Source organism: Triticum urartu, chromosome 4A, assembly GCF_056163025.1.
Source record: "Triticum urartu cultivar PI428250 chromosome 4A, HENAU_Tu73, whole genome shotgun sequence".
Lineage (NCBI taxonomy): Eukaryota > Viridiplantae > Streptophyta > Magnoliopsida > Poales > Poaceae > Triticum > Triticum urartu.
The window spans coordinates 338,435,481-338,450,973 of NC_141876.1; the positions used below are offsets into that span (position 1 = coordinate 338,435,481).

General features: G+C 47.1%; 1 protein-coding gene across 1 annotated transcript; it reads right to left on the bottom strand.

Moving 5' to 3' along the window:
- Positions 1 to 2,284: 2,284 nt before the first annotated feature.
- On the bottom strand, positions 2,285 to 4,205 carry LOC147975775 (uncharacterized). Its single transcript, XM_087520576.1, has 3 exons — positions 4,164 to 4,205; positions 2,711 to 2,825; positions 2,285 to 2,628 (listed from the first exon to the last, which is right to left on the bottom strand). Exons 1-3 carry the CDS (start codon positions 4,203 to 4,205, stop codon positions 2,285 to 2,287), a joined length of 501 nt encoding a protein of 166 aa, XP_087376702.1.
- Positions 4,206 to 15,493: the final 11,288 nt, after the last annotated feature.

The following is a 15,493-nucleotide window of genomic DNA, read 5'->3' on the forward strand; positions in this document are numbered from 1 at the left end:
TCCATTCTTTCTGGTTTATGGAGCCGAAGCAGTTCTGCCAAGTGATCTTCTTCACAACGCACCCCGAGTCGAACTTTATACCGAAGATGAAGCAGAACAAGCCCGGCAAGACACAGTCGACCTCCTAGAAGAACAAAGAGAGATGGCCATGATCAGATCGACCATTTATCAGCAAGACTTGCGTCGATTCCACGCCAGGAATGTCAAGAGTCAAGCCTTCCAAGAAGGGGATTTGGTCCTCCGAGTGGATCAGCAGAAACCACACAAGCTTGCTCCTACTTGGGAAGGCCCCTTCATCATCACCAGAGTCCTCCACAATGGAGCGTATCACCTCTACAATGTTGATCGCCAGATCGACGAGCCACGAGCTTGGAATGCGGAACTACTCCGCCCCTTTTACACTTGAGTTCTCCCTTGGACGGGATGTAATAAGAAAAAAAATTCCCGCAGTTCATTTTTATCAAAGACAAGAGTGTTCCAATAATTGCTGTCACTTTTGTTTGCATGCGAAATCCCTCAGTGGGTGACTTAGCTGCGAATCCATTTCGCCTAAGTTCGAAAAATCCTACCGAGTGGAGAGCCAGACTCCCACTCGGGGGCTTAGCTGCAGCCTAGTGCTTGCCTAAGTGTTTAAAATCCTACCGAGTGGAGAGCAAACCTCCCACTCGGGGGCTTAGCTGCAGTCCAGCACTCGCCTAAGTTTGAAAAAATCCTACCGAGTGGAGAGCGATCCTCCCACTCGGGGGCTTAGCTGCAGTCCAGCACTCGCCTAAGTTCTCTCACTTAGAGACTCAACTGCAGTCCGGCACTTGCCTAAGTTTGAAAAAATCCTACCGAGTGGAGAGCGATCCTCCCACTCGGGGGCTTAGCTGCAGTCCAGCACTCGCCTAAGTTCTCTCACTTAGAGACTCAGCTGCAGTCCGGCACTCGCCTAAGTATTTAAAAAATCCTACCGAGTGTAGAGCAACCCTCCCACTCGGGGGCTTAGCTGCAGTCCAGCACTCGCCTAAGTTCTCTCACTTAGAGACTTAGCTGCAGTCCGGCACTAGCCTAAGTTTGAAAAAATCCTACTAAGTGGAGAGCGATCCTCCCACTCGGGGGCTTAGCTGCAGTCCATCACTCGCCTAAGTTCTCTCACTTAGAGACTTAGCTACAGTCCGGCACTCGCCTAAGTTTGAAAAAATCCTACCGAGTGGAGAGCGATCCTCCCACTCGGGGGCTTAGCTGCAGTCCAGCACTCGCCTAAGTTCTCTCACTTAGAGACTTAGCTACAGTCCGGCACTCGCCTAAGTTTGAAAAAATCCTACCGAGTGGAGAGCGATCCTCCCACTCGGGGGCTTAGCTGCAGTCCAGCACTCGCCTAAGTTCTCTCACTTAGAGACTTAGCTGCAGTCCGGCACTCGCCTAAGTTTGAAAAGTCCTACCGAGTGGAGAGCAAACCTCCCACTCGGGGGCTTAGCTGCAGCCCAGCGCTCGCCTAAGTACAGGACACAACCCAATCTGCAAGAAGATACGCCACAAATACAAGGTTATTCCGAGTGAAGATCAAGTTCCACTCGACAGATCAAACCATGAAGATATTCAACAAGAAATCAAGTTCGGATAAAGCCTAAAAGGTCCCAGACCTCAGATCAAAGTACTCGAGCCCTCGGCTCGGCAGAGTTTAACTGTTACACTTCCGCTCGGCATTCCGAGGCAAATTTAAGGCAGAGTTTAACGGTTAGAAAATACACTCGACATTCCGAGGCAAATTCAAAGTGAAGCATAAAAGTTTTTCATTCCTCAGGAGGAGGACTGGAAGAGGCGACGAACTCGTCCAAGTCAATCCCGTCTGCAATACAGGTGGCAGCAGCGATGAAGGTCTCCATGAAGTCTTGGAAGTTGTGCTTCCTGGTATTGGCAACTTGGATGGCGGCCAGCTTTTCTTCTCGCGCCTCCTTGCAATGGACGCGGACCAGAGACAGAGCCACATCAGCGCCACACCGAGCAGAAGACTTCTTCCACTCCCGCACTCGGTCAGGGATCCCGTTAAGACGAGTCATCAGAGACTTGAGATCGTTTTGGAGTGTAGCCTCTGTCCAAAGTGCCGGGTCGATCCATGACATGGCAACCTTCAGTCGAGCCAAGTAGTCCACGACGCCGTCAATGCGAGATTCCAGTCGGAGCAGATTCATGGCAGCTTCATCCTTCACGGGGGAGTTGATTGGATCCAAACCTGTTTCGATACGCCCAGTCTCCTCTTCAAAGTTCTGGAAAATCTCTGCATACACGATCCAAGGATAAATCAATTTTCATAGACTGAGTCGACACAAAAAAAACCAGTCGGAACTGAATGTGCACCTTCAAGCTTGATGTACAACTTCTTGGCGAGGCTCCTCAAGTAGCTCTCCAGGTCGTCCCTCCTGCGAGCGATGCCTTCCATCTTCTCGCTCAGGGTGAGGTTCTCCTTCTTCCAACGTGTACACTCCCGGTTGGCTTCATTCAGAGCGGTCTTCAGCTTGGCATTCTCTTCTTCCAATTGGCCGACCGAAGCCAGCTTCTGATCGGCCAGAGCGGTCTTGTCGTCAGCCTCCTTACGGGCAGCAGCCAAGTCCTGATCCTTCTTCGCCAGAGCTTCGCTCAGTTTTTCTGCAAAGAAGTGATGATTGACTCGGAAATAGCAGAAGGGTACTCAAGCCTAAAAACTAACCAGTCGACAAAGTCGTCTTACCTGCGGCGCCGTCTCTGACCTTCTGCAGCTCTGTTCTGGCCAGCTCCAGATCAAGGTTCAGTTGAATCTTCTGCTTCTCCAACTCAGTATAGCGAGCTACAAGTTCGCAGGATTTCTGTAAAAAAAAAATCAGTCGACAGACGTCCAAGATAAGTTGCTTCCGAGTAACTAAGAGACAATGACAACGTTTCTAAGACCACAGCCGAATCAAAAACATTCGACAGTAGTCTCGGGGACTACACCCAGTGGGTGCACTCAGCGTGCCCCCACTGGTTCGACCAAAAAAAAAGATCTTCGGGGAAAAACCGAGTGAAGAAATACAGCTACAGCAACACAATTTAAAGACTACAGTCGACTGCCAGCAGTCCACCGTAGTCTCGGGGACTACACCCAGTGGGTGCACTTAGCGTGCCCCCACTCGTCCAAGAATTGGCAGACACACCCAGTGGGTGTACAGATACAGATACAAAAGATCTTCGGAAAAGAGACTCTTTAAACAGCATATCATAACAGACCAAGTGTTGAGTCGACTGACCTGGACGTTGCTCTGAAGAGCCGAACTCGCATCATAGGCTGCTTGGCTGGCCTCCCGAGCCATCTTCACTTGCTCCATCATGATCCCCGCCTGGCGTATAGCCTCCTTTGCAGCAGCCGCTTGGTCCTTAGGGACGGGGTACGCAGCAAAAAGCGAAGGTGGATCCGTAGTCGACGCCGAAGGCCGCATGCTCGTCAGAGCAATGGCGAAAGTCACAGAAGCCCGAGTGGTGTCACCACCATCCCGAGCCATGGCCTCAGACGCCGGAGCAGGTTGGGGGGTCTTGTCAGCCGTCGACCTCTTGTTCCTCCTCATTCTCAGCGGTTCGTTGTCGTCGTCATCCGGGAGGTCGACAACATGAGGAGGGGCTACAAAGGAAACGTTCAATCGACCAGGGTTGCAATAAATGTTTAGTCGACTCAAAGCAGAACGTCAGTAATCGTACCAGGGTTGGAGGTAACAGCATCCTCCATCTCTTGGTCGTCGTCCTTGGCGGAGATCTCAGAAGTAGCAGCACTGCAAGCCTCGAAAGTCAGTCGGTTGGCTCAATGAATCGACCAAGGATCCATCCACGGTCGACAAAGGATAACAAGTTTTATTATTACCCAGAAATGGTGGGGACAGCCATCTTCATCTTGGGCAGAGCCTTGGGCGGCTTGGAGGGCGCTGCGCGCGGGTGCTTGGGAGCCTTTCCAGTCGGCGTAGGAGAAGAGGTCCGAGGGCGTTTCGACGACTGCCCAACAGGAGTAGTCGCACTACCACGCTCCCGCGCTAGATCATGTGTGAGCTTGGATCGCCCCTCCGGGTGGGGGGGGGGGTGTTCAACCTCCTCCTCCTCCTCTTCGCTAGAGTCGACGTCGTCGCCTCCCTCTCCTTCACCGTCGTACTCCCACTCGCCTTGATCGTCCCCGATCTCACCTCCGCTAGCCTCCCCTTCCTTAGTTGGCCCTTGTGCCCCATTGGGCGTCGAGTACATCTCAGTAGTCGCCTGAAAAACAACAGACAAGACAAAGGTCAATCGACCAACTCAAAGAAGACCAATGAAGAAAAACAAGACCTCAGTCAGGATCATAGAGACATACCTGGTCCACGTCATACGAGTTGTCGAGTGGAATTACCCTCCTGGCTCCTCGGGGGTTGTCCTTGTTTCCTGTGATGCTCGACAGCCACCCCTCCAGCATCTCATCAGTGACCTCCTCCGGGTGGATCCGAGTGGTGTCGTCAAGACCCGAGTACAGCCACATCGGGTGGTCACGAGCCTGGAGCGGTTGGATGCGCCTCCGGAGGAAGACCTCCAGCAAATCCATGCCCGTCACGCCCTCACAGACAAGCTCAACCACTCGACCGGCCAGCACTTTGACTTGAGCCCTTTCCTCCAGCGCCACTTTCAGAGAAGCAGGTTTTTCAGCTCGGTCGAGGGAGAAAGGAGGAAGACCAGTCGACTGTCCTGGGGTCGCCTGGTCCTGAGAGTAGAACCAGGTCGCCTGCCAGCCACGAACCGACTCCGGGAAAGTAATGGATGGAAAACAGCTCTTCCCCCTCGTCTGGATCGCCAAGCCCCCGCACAACTGGATCACCTGCGTCCTCTCGTCACTCGACTTGGCCTTCTTGACCGATTGAGAACGGCAGGTAAAGATGTGCTTGAAAAGTCCCCAATGGGGGCGGCAACCCAAGAAAGCATCACACATGGAAATGAAAGCGGCAAGGTATACAATGGAGTTGGGAGTAAAGTGGTGGAGCTGTGCTCCGAAGAAGTTCAAGAAGCTCCGGAAAAAAAGGATGGGGCGGCAGAGAAACCCTCGGTCGATGTGGGTGGCTAGGAGCATGCACTCACCATCGCAGGGTTGAGGTTCGATCTCTCTCCCCGGAAGACGCACAGCCTCGTGGGGAATGACTCCCCCCTCGACCATGTCGTCGAGATCCTCTTGCCGGATCACTGACGGCATCCAATCGCCCTGGATCCAGCCCTTGGGCAGAGCGGACCTTGATGAAGATCCGCCCCGAGCAGATCTTTTCCCCTTCCCCTGCGCCGCCGCCTTCTTCACGCGCTCCAGAGCGGAGGTCTTGCCCTTCGTCATCGTCGCCGGCGAAGTCTCGCATGGGCCTGCTGCGCTGGGGCGAGAACGGAGGTGGCGGAAGGACTTGCGAAGGGAGAGAGGAAGAAGAAAGGAGGAGAAGAGAGCGCACTGCTTGGAAACCCCGAGCCGGCGATTTATAAGGGGCCGCTCCCGAGTGGCTGACTGGTAGGCCCAAACTATCCAGTCAAATCCCGCAGCGGACGCGCGCGCAGTACGTGGCGAAAAAGGCGATGCGGGGATCGAGGAGCTTCCGCTTTATCGCTTCCGATTATTGCGGCCGCTCCCGTCCCGCGCGCTTCCCAAAATCCGAAATCCCACGACATCCGCGGGCTGCAGAACAACTTGTCTAAACGGAAGACCCCGCCCGCGCCGACGCTCGGTATGTCACAAATAAAGAAATTCACTCGACGAAAGGCCTGGAATGGATCAAGACGACTGAAAAAGGTTGGCAATGTCATCCGTGACGATTGACCCAAAACGAGGCGCTCACGTAGCCTAAAGAACCAGTCGGAAAGATCTCCAACTCTTTTCCCACTCTAACCTCGATCCATTCGGGGGCTAATGATGAAGCCATGTACCTAGGGTAGGGGCACGGACCTGTCCAAGGAGCCCTACCCTAGGACATCCCTAGGAGAAGTCACCTTTCAATCGACTTGAAGGTATCCCACTCGACGGATTCAAGACACTCGACCAGAAAGCTATCACTCGACCATGAAGCCAACCACTCGACCGCCAGGAGACCTATAGTCACTGCAGGCAAACGGTCAGCTGTTAAGTAGTCTTTATGGTCATTATAGCACTTTATTAGGGGCGTTACCAGTAACGCCCGACCTTAAATGTACCTGAAAACCCTGCATTACTGAGGGCAGGAGGGGGCCCGCGAACTCTATATAAGCCACCCCCTCCTCAAGATGAAGGGTTCACACCCCTGTTATTCACACGCCAGTAATCCAGTCGACCGCCTCCGGGCACTGAGACGTAGAGCTGTTACTTCCTCCGCGAAGGGCCTGAACTCGTACATCTTGGTGTGTTTACAACTTCCCAATAGCTGAGATCTAGCCTCTCCATACATACCCCCCTACATCACTGTCAGAGTTAGAACCACGACAATCACGTCACCCCGTACCTTTTGAAAACAAATAAGATAGAAATTCTATTTAGCTGATCTCCTTGCTCCTCTGTCTTTCTTTAGTGTGGGAGGCGAACACAACCTCTCTTCAGGTCATTGCTGCCGCTGATTTGTACAACGATCTGTCCACGGTATGTCGTGAACTCGTGATGATCTGTTCCATAAAACGGCGCAAGTTTGTGAAGCCGCTGCTGTCTTCTATAGTCGGAACCATCGAGCCTACAGGATCGGCGAGGCGAATCAACTATAGTACTCTCAATTTCCTTACCGCTGTGCGCTGGTAAGGTCATCACGTGATCAAGACTTTCATGCATGCCCTGGGGAATATTCTTCTGAGATCTCTTTTCCTCTCTTCCTAGGCTTGTGTGGCAATGAGAGTTTTAGTTGACGTCTCTTTCAGGATGGAGAGCTCTTGATCGGTTCCAGTTAAAGGATGGACTTCTTCTGCCTCAACTGATCCATCCATGATATTAATATTTATGGCTCCGACGTCCAGGTTTGGCATTGTCATGAGGCACTAGATATGGTTCAGCTATACTTTGCTTGATTAGTTGATTTTATTGTCTTATAGTGCTGGGTGCATTTCACTCCCAACCAATGCAAGATGGAGTAATTATAGCAAACCAAGATGGACTATTTAGGGGTAATTACAACACGTGCACTTCAAAAGTTATTTGAGCTGTCAGACTCCTATGTGAATCCCTAGGGCAGCTGAGATAAGGGGTGTGAGCACACCTGGGTGGTGCAGCCACACCGTTTCGATCCAAGATATATGCTTCCATGGAGATCAATATATTTTTCTAGGTCAGGACAAAGCTTTCATACCCATGTTATTTTTTGTATATTTTCCCTGAAGTTTTCCCTAGACGTTAAGGAGTTTAGAGTACCAGATTATCATTGATATAAATGTTCAGGAGTTTAGAATGCAGTTAAAGTTCCATGTGATCGGAATGACTGAATTTCAGTGAAAGATATGTTTGATTGGTGAGTTCAGAGTACCACATTTTGAGTCTCCATGCAGCACTAGCCCTTCGATCATCATGTGCCGCAAGAGCTACAACCGGACAGACAGATCGTCATGTGCCACGTCAGGTTCCCTTCTTTATCTGCTCCGTCTATTCGTTATCCATTGATAAGTCAAGGACTGAGCTAGTTCGTTGTCGCCCCCTTGCGGAGGCCGGTGTTTGGATGCCCCTTCTAGCGTTTTGGTACAACATTGCGCCGTTCTAGAAGAACCATGTCACACGAAGGTTGATATCTTCTTAGTCATACTTTCAGAAAAGGACATCTTCTTATTAGGGTTTTGCCACTGATGCATCCATCTCTGTTCCGAATACACGGCCTGCATAGCTCATGTGCCTATACATGGAGTCGTCCCAAGAATTCATCCAATCCACTGTGCACTTTCGTGAAGACTGATGGTGCTGAATCAATACATCAATCTGGCGCCTCAGGACCAACATGTAGCAATACTTTTAGTTTATTAATTTGTGCTGCAAATCCAGGGGAAAAGAGAAACTCGATCATGGTTTTCTACTTGATCAAATGTACACTTACTTTCTTCTTATTTTCTCCAATTTTCCATCAAAATGCATGTATTGCAGCACCACACAAGTTGACTAGTGAGCTACTTTGACTGATCACCTGAGTCATCCTATCTGCAGATATGTCGCACCTAGGTCCAGATTCGAGACCCATGTGTCCAGCCATAGTTACATACATAAACAAGAGGTACGCAACAATGGAAGCATGGATCAGCAACTAAGCATATGTCTTCAAGAAAAAAAAGTATATGTCAATGCCAGAGATTGCCAAGGTAAGAACGTAGTTGTTGAAGTCATACAAGATCCTTATCATTGGCTCTTAATTAGAACATCATACATATATGCTAGCAATCCATTTATTTCCATGCATCCTTTGATTCTTTCTCCTCGACCCCCTACCAACAAGATATGAACATTCATATGCGCAGCAGTCGGCACACAAAATCTTTGACTTATATGCTGCATGGCCAAGGACAAACATACTGCTTGGTGATGATCGATACAGGATGATGAAGTATGTGTTCACAATTTATTGTTTTGAATGTGCGCTAAGTAAGTAGAAGCATTTGCATGGTGAAAATATCCTCCCAAAATGCATGCCGATGACTATCAGTATGAAGGCAAGGACCAACAATTATTCAGAAAGGCCATGATTGAAGATGACGTCCAATTATGGAAGTTGGCCGACCTCAGAGGTACCAAGCTATAGTAGATTATTTTGCAATGGAGCTAGCACAATGCCAAAAAGAAGTGATTTTTCTTAGGAGATTAACATGGATGCCACCATGATGACCTTTTGTCCAATGTTTTCCCTTTTCGTATCTTCTTATTTTATTTTCAAGGAAGAAACAATCCTTTGTTTGTGGTCATCTTGACCACTTTGTATTGCTATCCAATCTGCAGGCTGTTCTTTTTCTGCCTGGCTATAATTAGGAGGTTCAGGATCCCGCTTCGCGCTGGCATATATGGTTGCAACAATTTGAACGAACCCAGCAAGCTGGTCATTCGTTGCGAGGACTATCGCTCTTTGGAAAGGAATCAAATCTCTTCTTATCCTTGAGGCTAGGAGGTTTCTTTTAGTTAATGTAAGAAATATTTTGCAAGAGAGGGAATAGCCCCATTAATACCAAAAAAAATCTGCCAGGAGAAGGAGATTACTGCGGTGATTAGAAGAGCCATTGATTACTCGCTCCTAGCCGGTGCAAGTTATACGACTGTTGTTCCAATAGACCAAAAATATTGCCTTGTAATATGTTCGTAAAATATGAAATAAAATTTGTTGGCACTTGATCCATGGCGCCTAGCTGGTGCATATTTCTTAGAAAGATAGTAGACATTCTTTATCAGTTGTTCTCCAACATATTGCAAATATTGCCATGTGATATGTTCGTGAAATGGGAGAAAAAAATGTCATCTAATAGTATGAGTGATGTGCTGTAGTACTATACTATACCTACTCATTAGATCATCTTTATACACACATTCGTATGTTAATATGTTTCGCAAGTGCATCTAATACATACCTTCTTTATCACATGTTTTTTGTCTTGATGTTTAACATAACCTCTCTAAGTTTTGGCCTTTTCTTATTTGCAATTGTTAAGTTGGGATGTCCTGTTAATTATTCGGCATTGATTCACTCATTTGATCGAGTAAGATGCATGATTTAGCAACTTATTTTTCTCTCAATTAAGTGGAAGGATATTAAGTGTCAAGCAAGATAATATATGTTTGTTCTTAATTATTTTTCTAGAATGAGTTATTTAAAAAAGTAAACAAACAAATTTTTATACTAGTATTTTAGACATTGAGACAGTCTTCAAGAGGCTATTTTAATGCGAGAACACAAATAAAGGAAGTTATAAGATTCCAGAAATACTTTACTGAACAAAATTATGCATATTTTTCACATTTCTATTCTAAATATTTAAAATAATTCCATAGGCATATCTTTAGAAATTGATTAAAGGCATTTGGATAACATCGCTGACTGTGATATGGAGGGACTATGTCATAAAGGACTAACACCGTTAGTTGTGTTACAATTCCGAGGGAGCATGTTAAAATTCCTAATGTCTCAAATGCTTTATATTCCAATGGTATGTGCCATCGTTGCAGTTGTGCACATCACATTACTATGTTCTACAATATAGTATTCTAAGATGATATTTGGCAACTAGCCCGTGCATCGCACGGGTTCACGACTAGTCTAATCCTAATTCTCCAAACCATCGCCCTCCGGTCCAGCGGTTCCAAATGGCGAAAGAGATCGAGATGCATGTTTTTAGCGTCCAACATGTCCTCATCGAAGGCTTGTTGAGCATAGTTTCCACATTCACCAACCACCCAAGGGTTTTTCAGAAGTGGATCAAAAATGTATCCAACTTCCTCCAAAAGGTGGAGATGAAGGTCATCGGTCTCGACGTAGAGTACACAGAGCGTGCCACTGGGAAGATCCAACACGCCGCCGTCCTTCAGCTGTGCCTCGAAAATGATGTTTTGGTGTCACTGCTGCAGGATGCTGCTAATGCGACACTATGATCAGAGACCGTTCGACGAAACTGTGTGTGATGCCATAATGCAAACGGTGGTGTAAAAAAACCGTCAAAAAGGTACAAAATGTTTGCGATGATGGATGCATCAAACACGATTTAGATTTTAGTTGCGTGTGCGATTGAGGGCATACAGTTTAGTTCAATTAACCATTTGCGATGAGGAGGAAGAAAAGAAACAGGCAGCCAGATGAAGGTGTGTGCGATGTACAACATACGGTTCACTCGGATGAACTGTTTGTGATTAGGCAACACAAAAGAAACGGTCAGCCAGATCAAAGGTGTGTACGATATACAGCATGCGGTACACTCGGATGAACTGTTTGTGTTGAAACATGAGAACATAAATGGTTCAAATGGACAAGATGTGTGTGATACGAGGCAAACAGGACTGTAATCGGAAATGTGTGCGAAGACCGATAATAACACAGACATTTACTGCTAAGAAGCCGTGTGTGTTGTGAGCAAACGATTGCTAGTATACAATTGTGAGTGATTGATGAAAACATCACCGACGGGTTCCATTGTTTAGTCCGTGTGCGATGTAATTTTGTTTGTCCACATAACATCTATGCTCTGCCTACAGAGCATCAACATATATACTTAAAAAGACAGCATTGCATAACCAAATTAAGCATACAATTACACAAGTGACTACACACATAACATTTCCACACACCAAAGAAAGAAATTACATGCATACTAAAGTAGGAGAAATGAGGATCTAGTCATCTACTTATTATTGCGACGACGCTTGCCATTGCTCTGCTTCCGGCTGGATCCCTGGCCGTTTTAGGGAAGGAGGCACTTCCTCATGTCAACGATCCGCCTGTACATGTCATAGCTCGTGTACGCCTCCTTGGCCGCTTCCACGACGTGAGCGTTCTCGAGTTTCTCCATCCAGGCCGAGTGCCAGGCATGCTTGTCCTTATTGCACGAATCCTTCATGCCTCTGTAGGAGGGGTCGATGATGGCCTCGGTGAGGTGAACCAATGAGTCCTTCTCATGCTCCTTGCTGCCCTAGATCTTGTATTGGCCCTGGATGTCGACAAGATTCTGGCAGGCGATGCCCGAATTCTCGAGTGCTTGTACATCGTTGGTGATGTCCACCGTAGCGAACATGTAGTGGGGGCTGTTGACAAACCTGACGAAATACTCGCAAGGCCTTGTGGCCAGGCAGTAGTGGTAAACGAGGACGTGGTTGCGCACGCACATCTGGGCGACGGCGACCTTGGGACGAGACCTGGCATAGCGCGGGTGTACTCGAGGTCGAACCAGACCACCTTGTACTTCTCTGCAGCAAGCAACAGCTCCATGATGTGGATGGAGTGCGCCACCCAGACTGGTTCGTTGGTGTACACCACCAAGAGGTCCATGAACCTTCTGTGGGTGTCCACCACGGCACGCATGGTGAACTCCTACTCGTCGTCGACAGCCGCTCGGAGCGCCATTGGAGCCGCGCAGGATACCCTCTAAGAATTTCTCATGGTGGGTGTCCTTCTTGCAGTGGTGGGGCGCGATCGAAAGGTTGAACAGACACAAGGATAGGTTAAATGGCCGCTGTAATAAATGGGGGCCGGCCGGCCTATAATCGTCACGTCTTGTCACGACGTTCATAGCGGAGGATCCCAGTGCACGCTTGATAGCACCGCACCACACGCGTGGGCTCGAAGAGGCGCCAAATGTATCGTCGGTGAGCCTGTTCCCGCGCTACCCCGCTGTTTACCGCACAAGGTTCCCGCCTGGCTAGTTTGGCCATGCGTCGGCTAGAAGAGGGACAAATCGTGGGCGTTTATTGGCAAAAAGCTTTATAAAAACAAAGTGTGTAGAATGACTTCGGTCATAAGTTTACCCTTGGGTGATGAGGTCAAAGTTACACAGAAGGGTGATGATGAACACTCGAGTGCGATAATTAATTCTGCGCTCTATAGTGCACACGGTGGAAGAAACCAACAGTGTGCAATAATGTCAAAGATCGCAGTCGAGTTAGCTATACAGATCGTGTGTTGTGAGATCGACAAGGCAAACTGATTTGAGAATGGTTAATAAAATCTAAGACCATTGCATATTAAGGTCAAAATAGTGCTAGCAATATACGAGTCTCATATGATGCCATTTCACCGATTGTACCACAATGGCTCAAAATGTTACAAGGTTCAAATTCCAGAGTTATATGGCTCAAATTCGAAGACTACAAGGTTCAAACTGATATTAGAAATGAAATTCAGCTCATCAGCTGCAAACACTCGTGCTGATCCGCTGAACATGGATATCAGAGAGGTTCAAACTAATATCACCGCTTCTAAGCCTGGCTTCGAAACATCACATTTTTTGCAAAGGGGTTAGCCACTGAGAAGTCATGTATGGGGTTGGCATGATGACTTCCGATTACTATGTCATCTGAAGTTCCAAAATGAAATTCAGTATTTTTGGAGCATACCCCATTCTACCACAAGCACCGGCACTGATCAACAAACCATTCATTTTTGCTAAATAAATGTAGGGCAAACCTCATTTCCTTCAGCGCCCTTGCTCTGAGAACAAAGAACCTGGCGAATATAATCTCTGGTAAGGTCCCTCGGTAGGAGTTCAAAGTAATTTCTGACAGATGCAGATCTAGGCATTCGACGTGATTGTTATATTGTATCACAGTATCCACCATTGGGCCTAATCTTATTTGCAAAAGAAGAAAACGTGTTACTGCCTACATGCAGTTTTGAGCATTACTACGGCCTAGCTATTTGGTTTGTAGGATTTGTAAAATGCACTAATATGCCATCTTCGATCTGACATGATTAACATGGGCATTTGATTACACTCTATAAAAACGTAGCCTTCTTCACAATAGGATGGAGTGGATGAAAAGTTCCCTAAGAAAAATAGTACATATGAATCCAAAGGAGAAATGCTTATTGATTGTAACCATATGGATCAAGCAACCAATATGGGGGGACATGTATGTACTGAAATCGTCCAAAAGAACCTTCAGAAATCATAGTACATTGTCATTGTAAACATGGAAAACGGTGTCACAAATTGAACTCCCTTATGGTTAACATTTAACAGGAAAGGAACATCACCTTGATATATAGATTCTCCAGGCACGGAGAGCATCTCAGGAAACTGACAACTTGCTCCAGGTCGGGCCTGATAGATTCTAGTGCCAAGACCTTCATTGTGCGCAGTTTAGGGGTCAAGCTTGCCGGAATCATTTTTTGAATGACAGACGAACAAACATCTTCAAAATTAGAAATAATGTTAATTTGTAGAAGGAGAGGTAGAAGGCGGTTGTTATACCTGAACGGGTGTGGATCAAATAACAAGTTCGGAGCATTTGTCAGACGAGTATCCCACCACTGTAAATTTTGACGCAGAAATGACATTGATTCTTGTTGGACCTTCTTGATCAACTACAAGTAATCTCTCAAGTGCAGGTGTGTCCTGAATGACCATACCGTGGTACACATCTTGTGATGTCTTCCTGCCGCACCAGCAACACATATAAATAGTCCGGAGAGTCGTGGAGGTGATGTGGGAGGTACTCAACCAATTGACCGCCTGAAGACGAAGGTACTCGAGTGCAGTACTGCCACGGAGCAGGCGCTCCATGTCACTCTTTGAGAGGCAGACGGCGATGAGCTCGAGTTGCTTCAGTCGTAGTAGAATAAGAGCGGGGGATCAGAACCAGTCATCAAGCTTGGCTCGGTCCTTGCCGTTGGAACGGAACTTGTCCATTCTAAAGCCTTTGAGGATCCTGGAGAACGCATCCAATCTTTTGTGATAGCCATGGCAGAGCTCGTGGGTGTCGATGAGGTCGAGAGGGATGGAATTCTATAAGGGGCGCCACCACCGGGGAAGGAGGGTTGTCCGCGCCTTATATTCCCATGGGAGGAGGGAGATGATGACTCTCAACATATCATCAGGGAGGCTGCTGATTAAGTCTAGGCCTGCTGGAGTCACTTGCGGTTCTAGCTCGCCCCACCTCTGCTTGTTGGTAGCCCCGTTCTCCACATCCGAAGTCTCCTTGTCAGCGGCACTTTCTGATAGAAAAGGGAGTACAGGGAATATTTAGTTAAAATAGGGCAATAGAAAAGTGTATTGGTAACTAGAAGTTATTAGGTAGGAATATAGTAAGAAAAGGGAATAACAATTGGTTTCTTAAATATTACACAATTCATTTGACATTGCAGGGTAAGTCAACACATGCAGATAGTTGAAAAGAAAACTTACTTCGAACAAAGTCTGGACGGATGATTTTGTCGGGGAAGTTGGCATATAACTCATGACCAGGCCCTTTTATGTGCAGTGCAATTTTAGTTCCAGCTTTCTGTACGTAAAACTTTGCAATTTCATTCCAAAATCCAGTGTCAAAATAGGAGTCACCACGTTCATCAAGTCTTACAGTAGCAACGATTGTAAATCCATGGTTTGTGTATAGTATGACATTTGTGGAGCCTTGATCTATGTAAAGGGAAAAATTGTGCACTACATAATTTCTTGCATAGTGAGGGATGTTCTGTAGAAAATGGTAGGATTGTTAAAGAAAATATGGTAACATGCAAATATGGGCCCAAATTGAAAGAACTGTGCAGTAGTTGAAATCGAAGGACAAAAATCTATAATTAAATAGATAGGGTAAACATGATGTCATGGAAAAATGAGAGTAATCGAAAGAACAATACATAATTAATTTGCCTAATATAGAAAGCAGAGGGAAAAATCCCCTTTGACGTATATGGTGCATGTGGCACCTTTTATCCAAATCTAGAAATATTTAGAATATGTGAAGGAAAGTAGGCCATGCCAACCGATTTAGGGTGAGATTGAACATACCGCGTGCGTGCTCAAGTTATCTGTTACAGAGAGATGGAATCTCTGGCGGCAGTTGCAAAGTCCTGAAGTGTCTGCGCACTGTACATTCTATGAATGAAAGAAAACCCTCAAA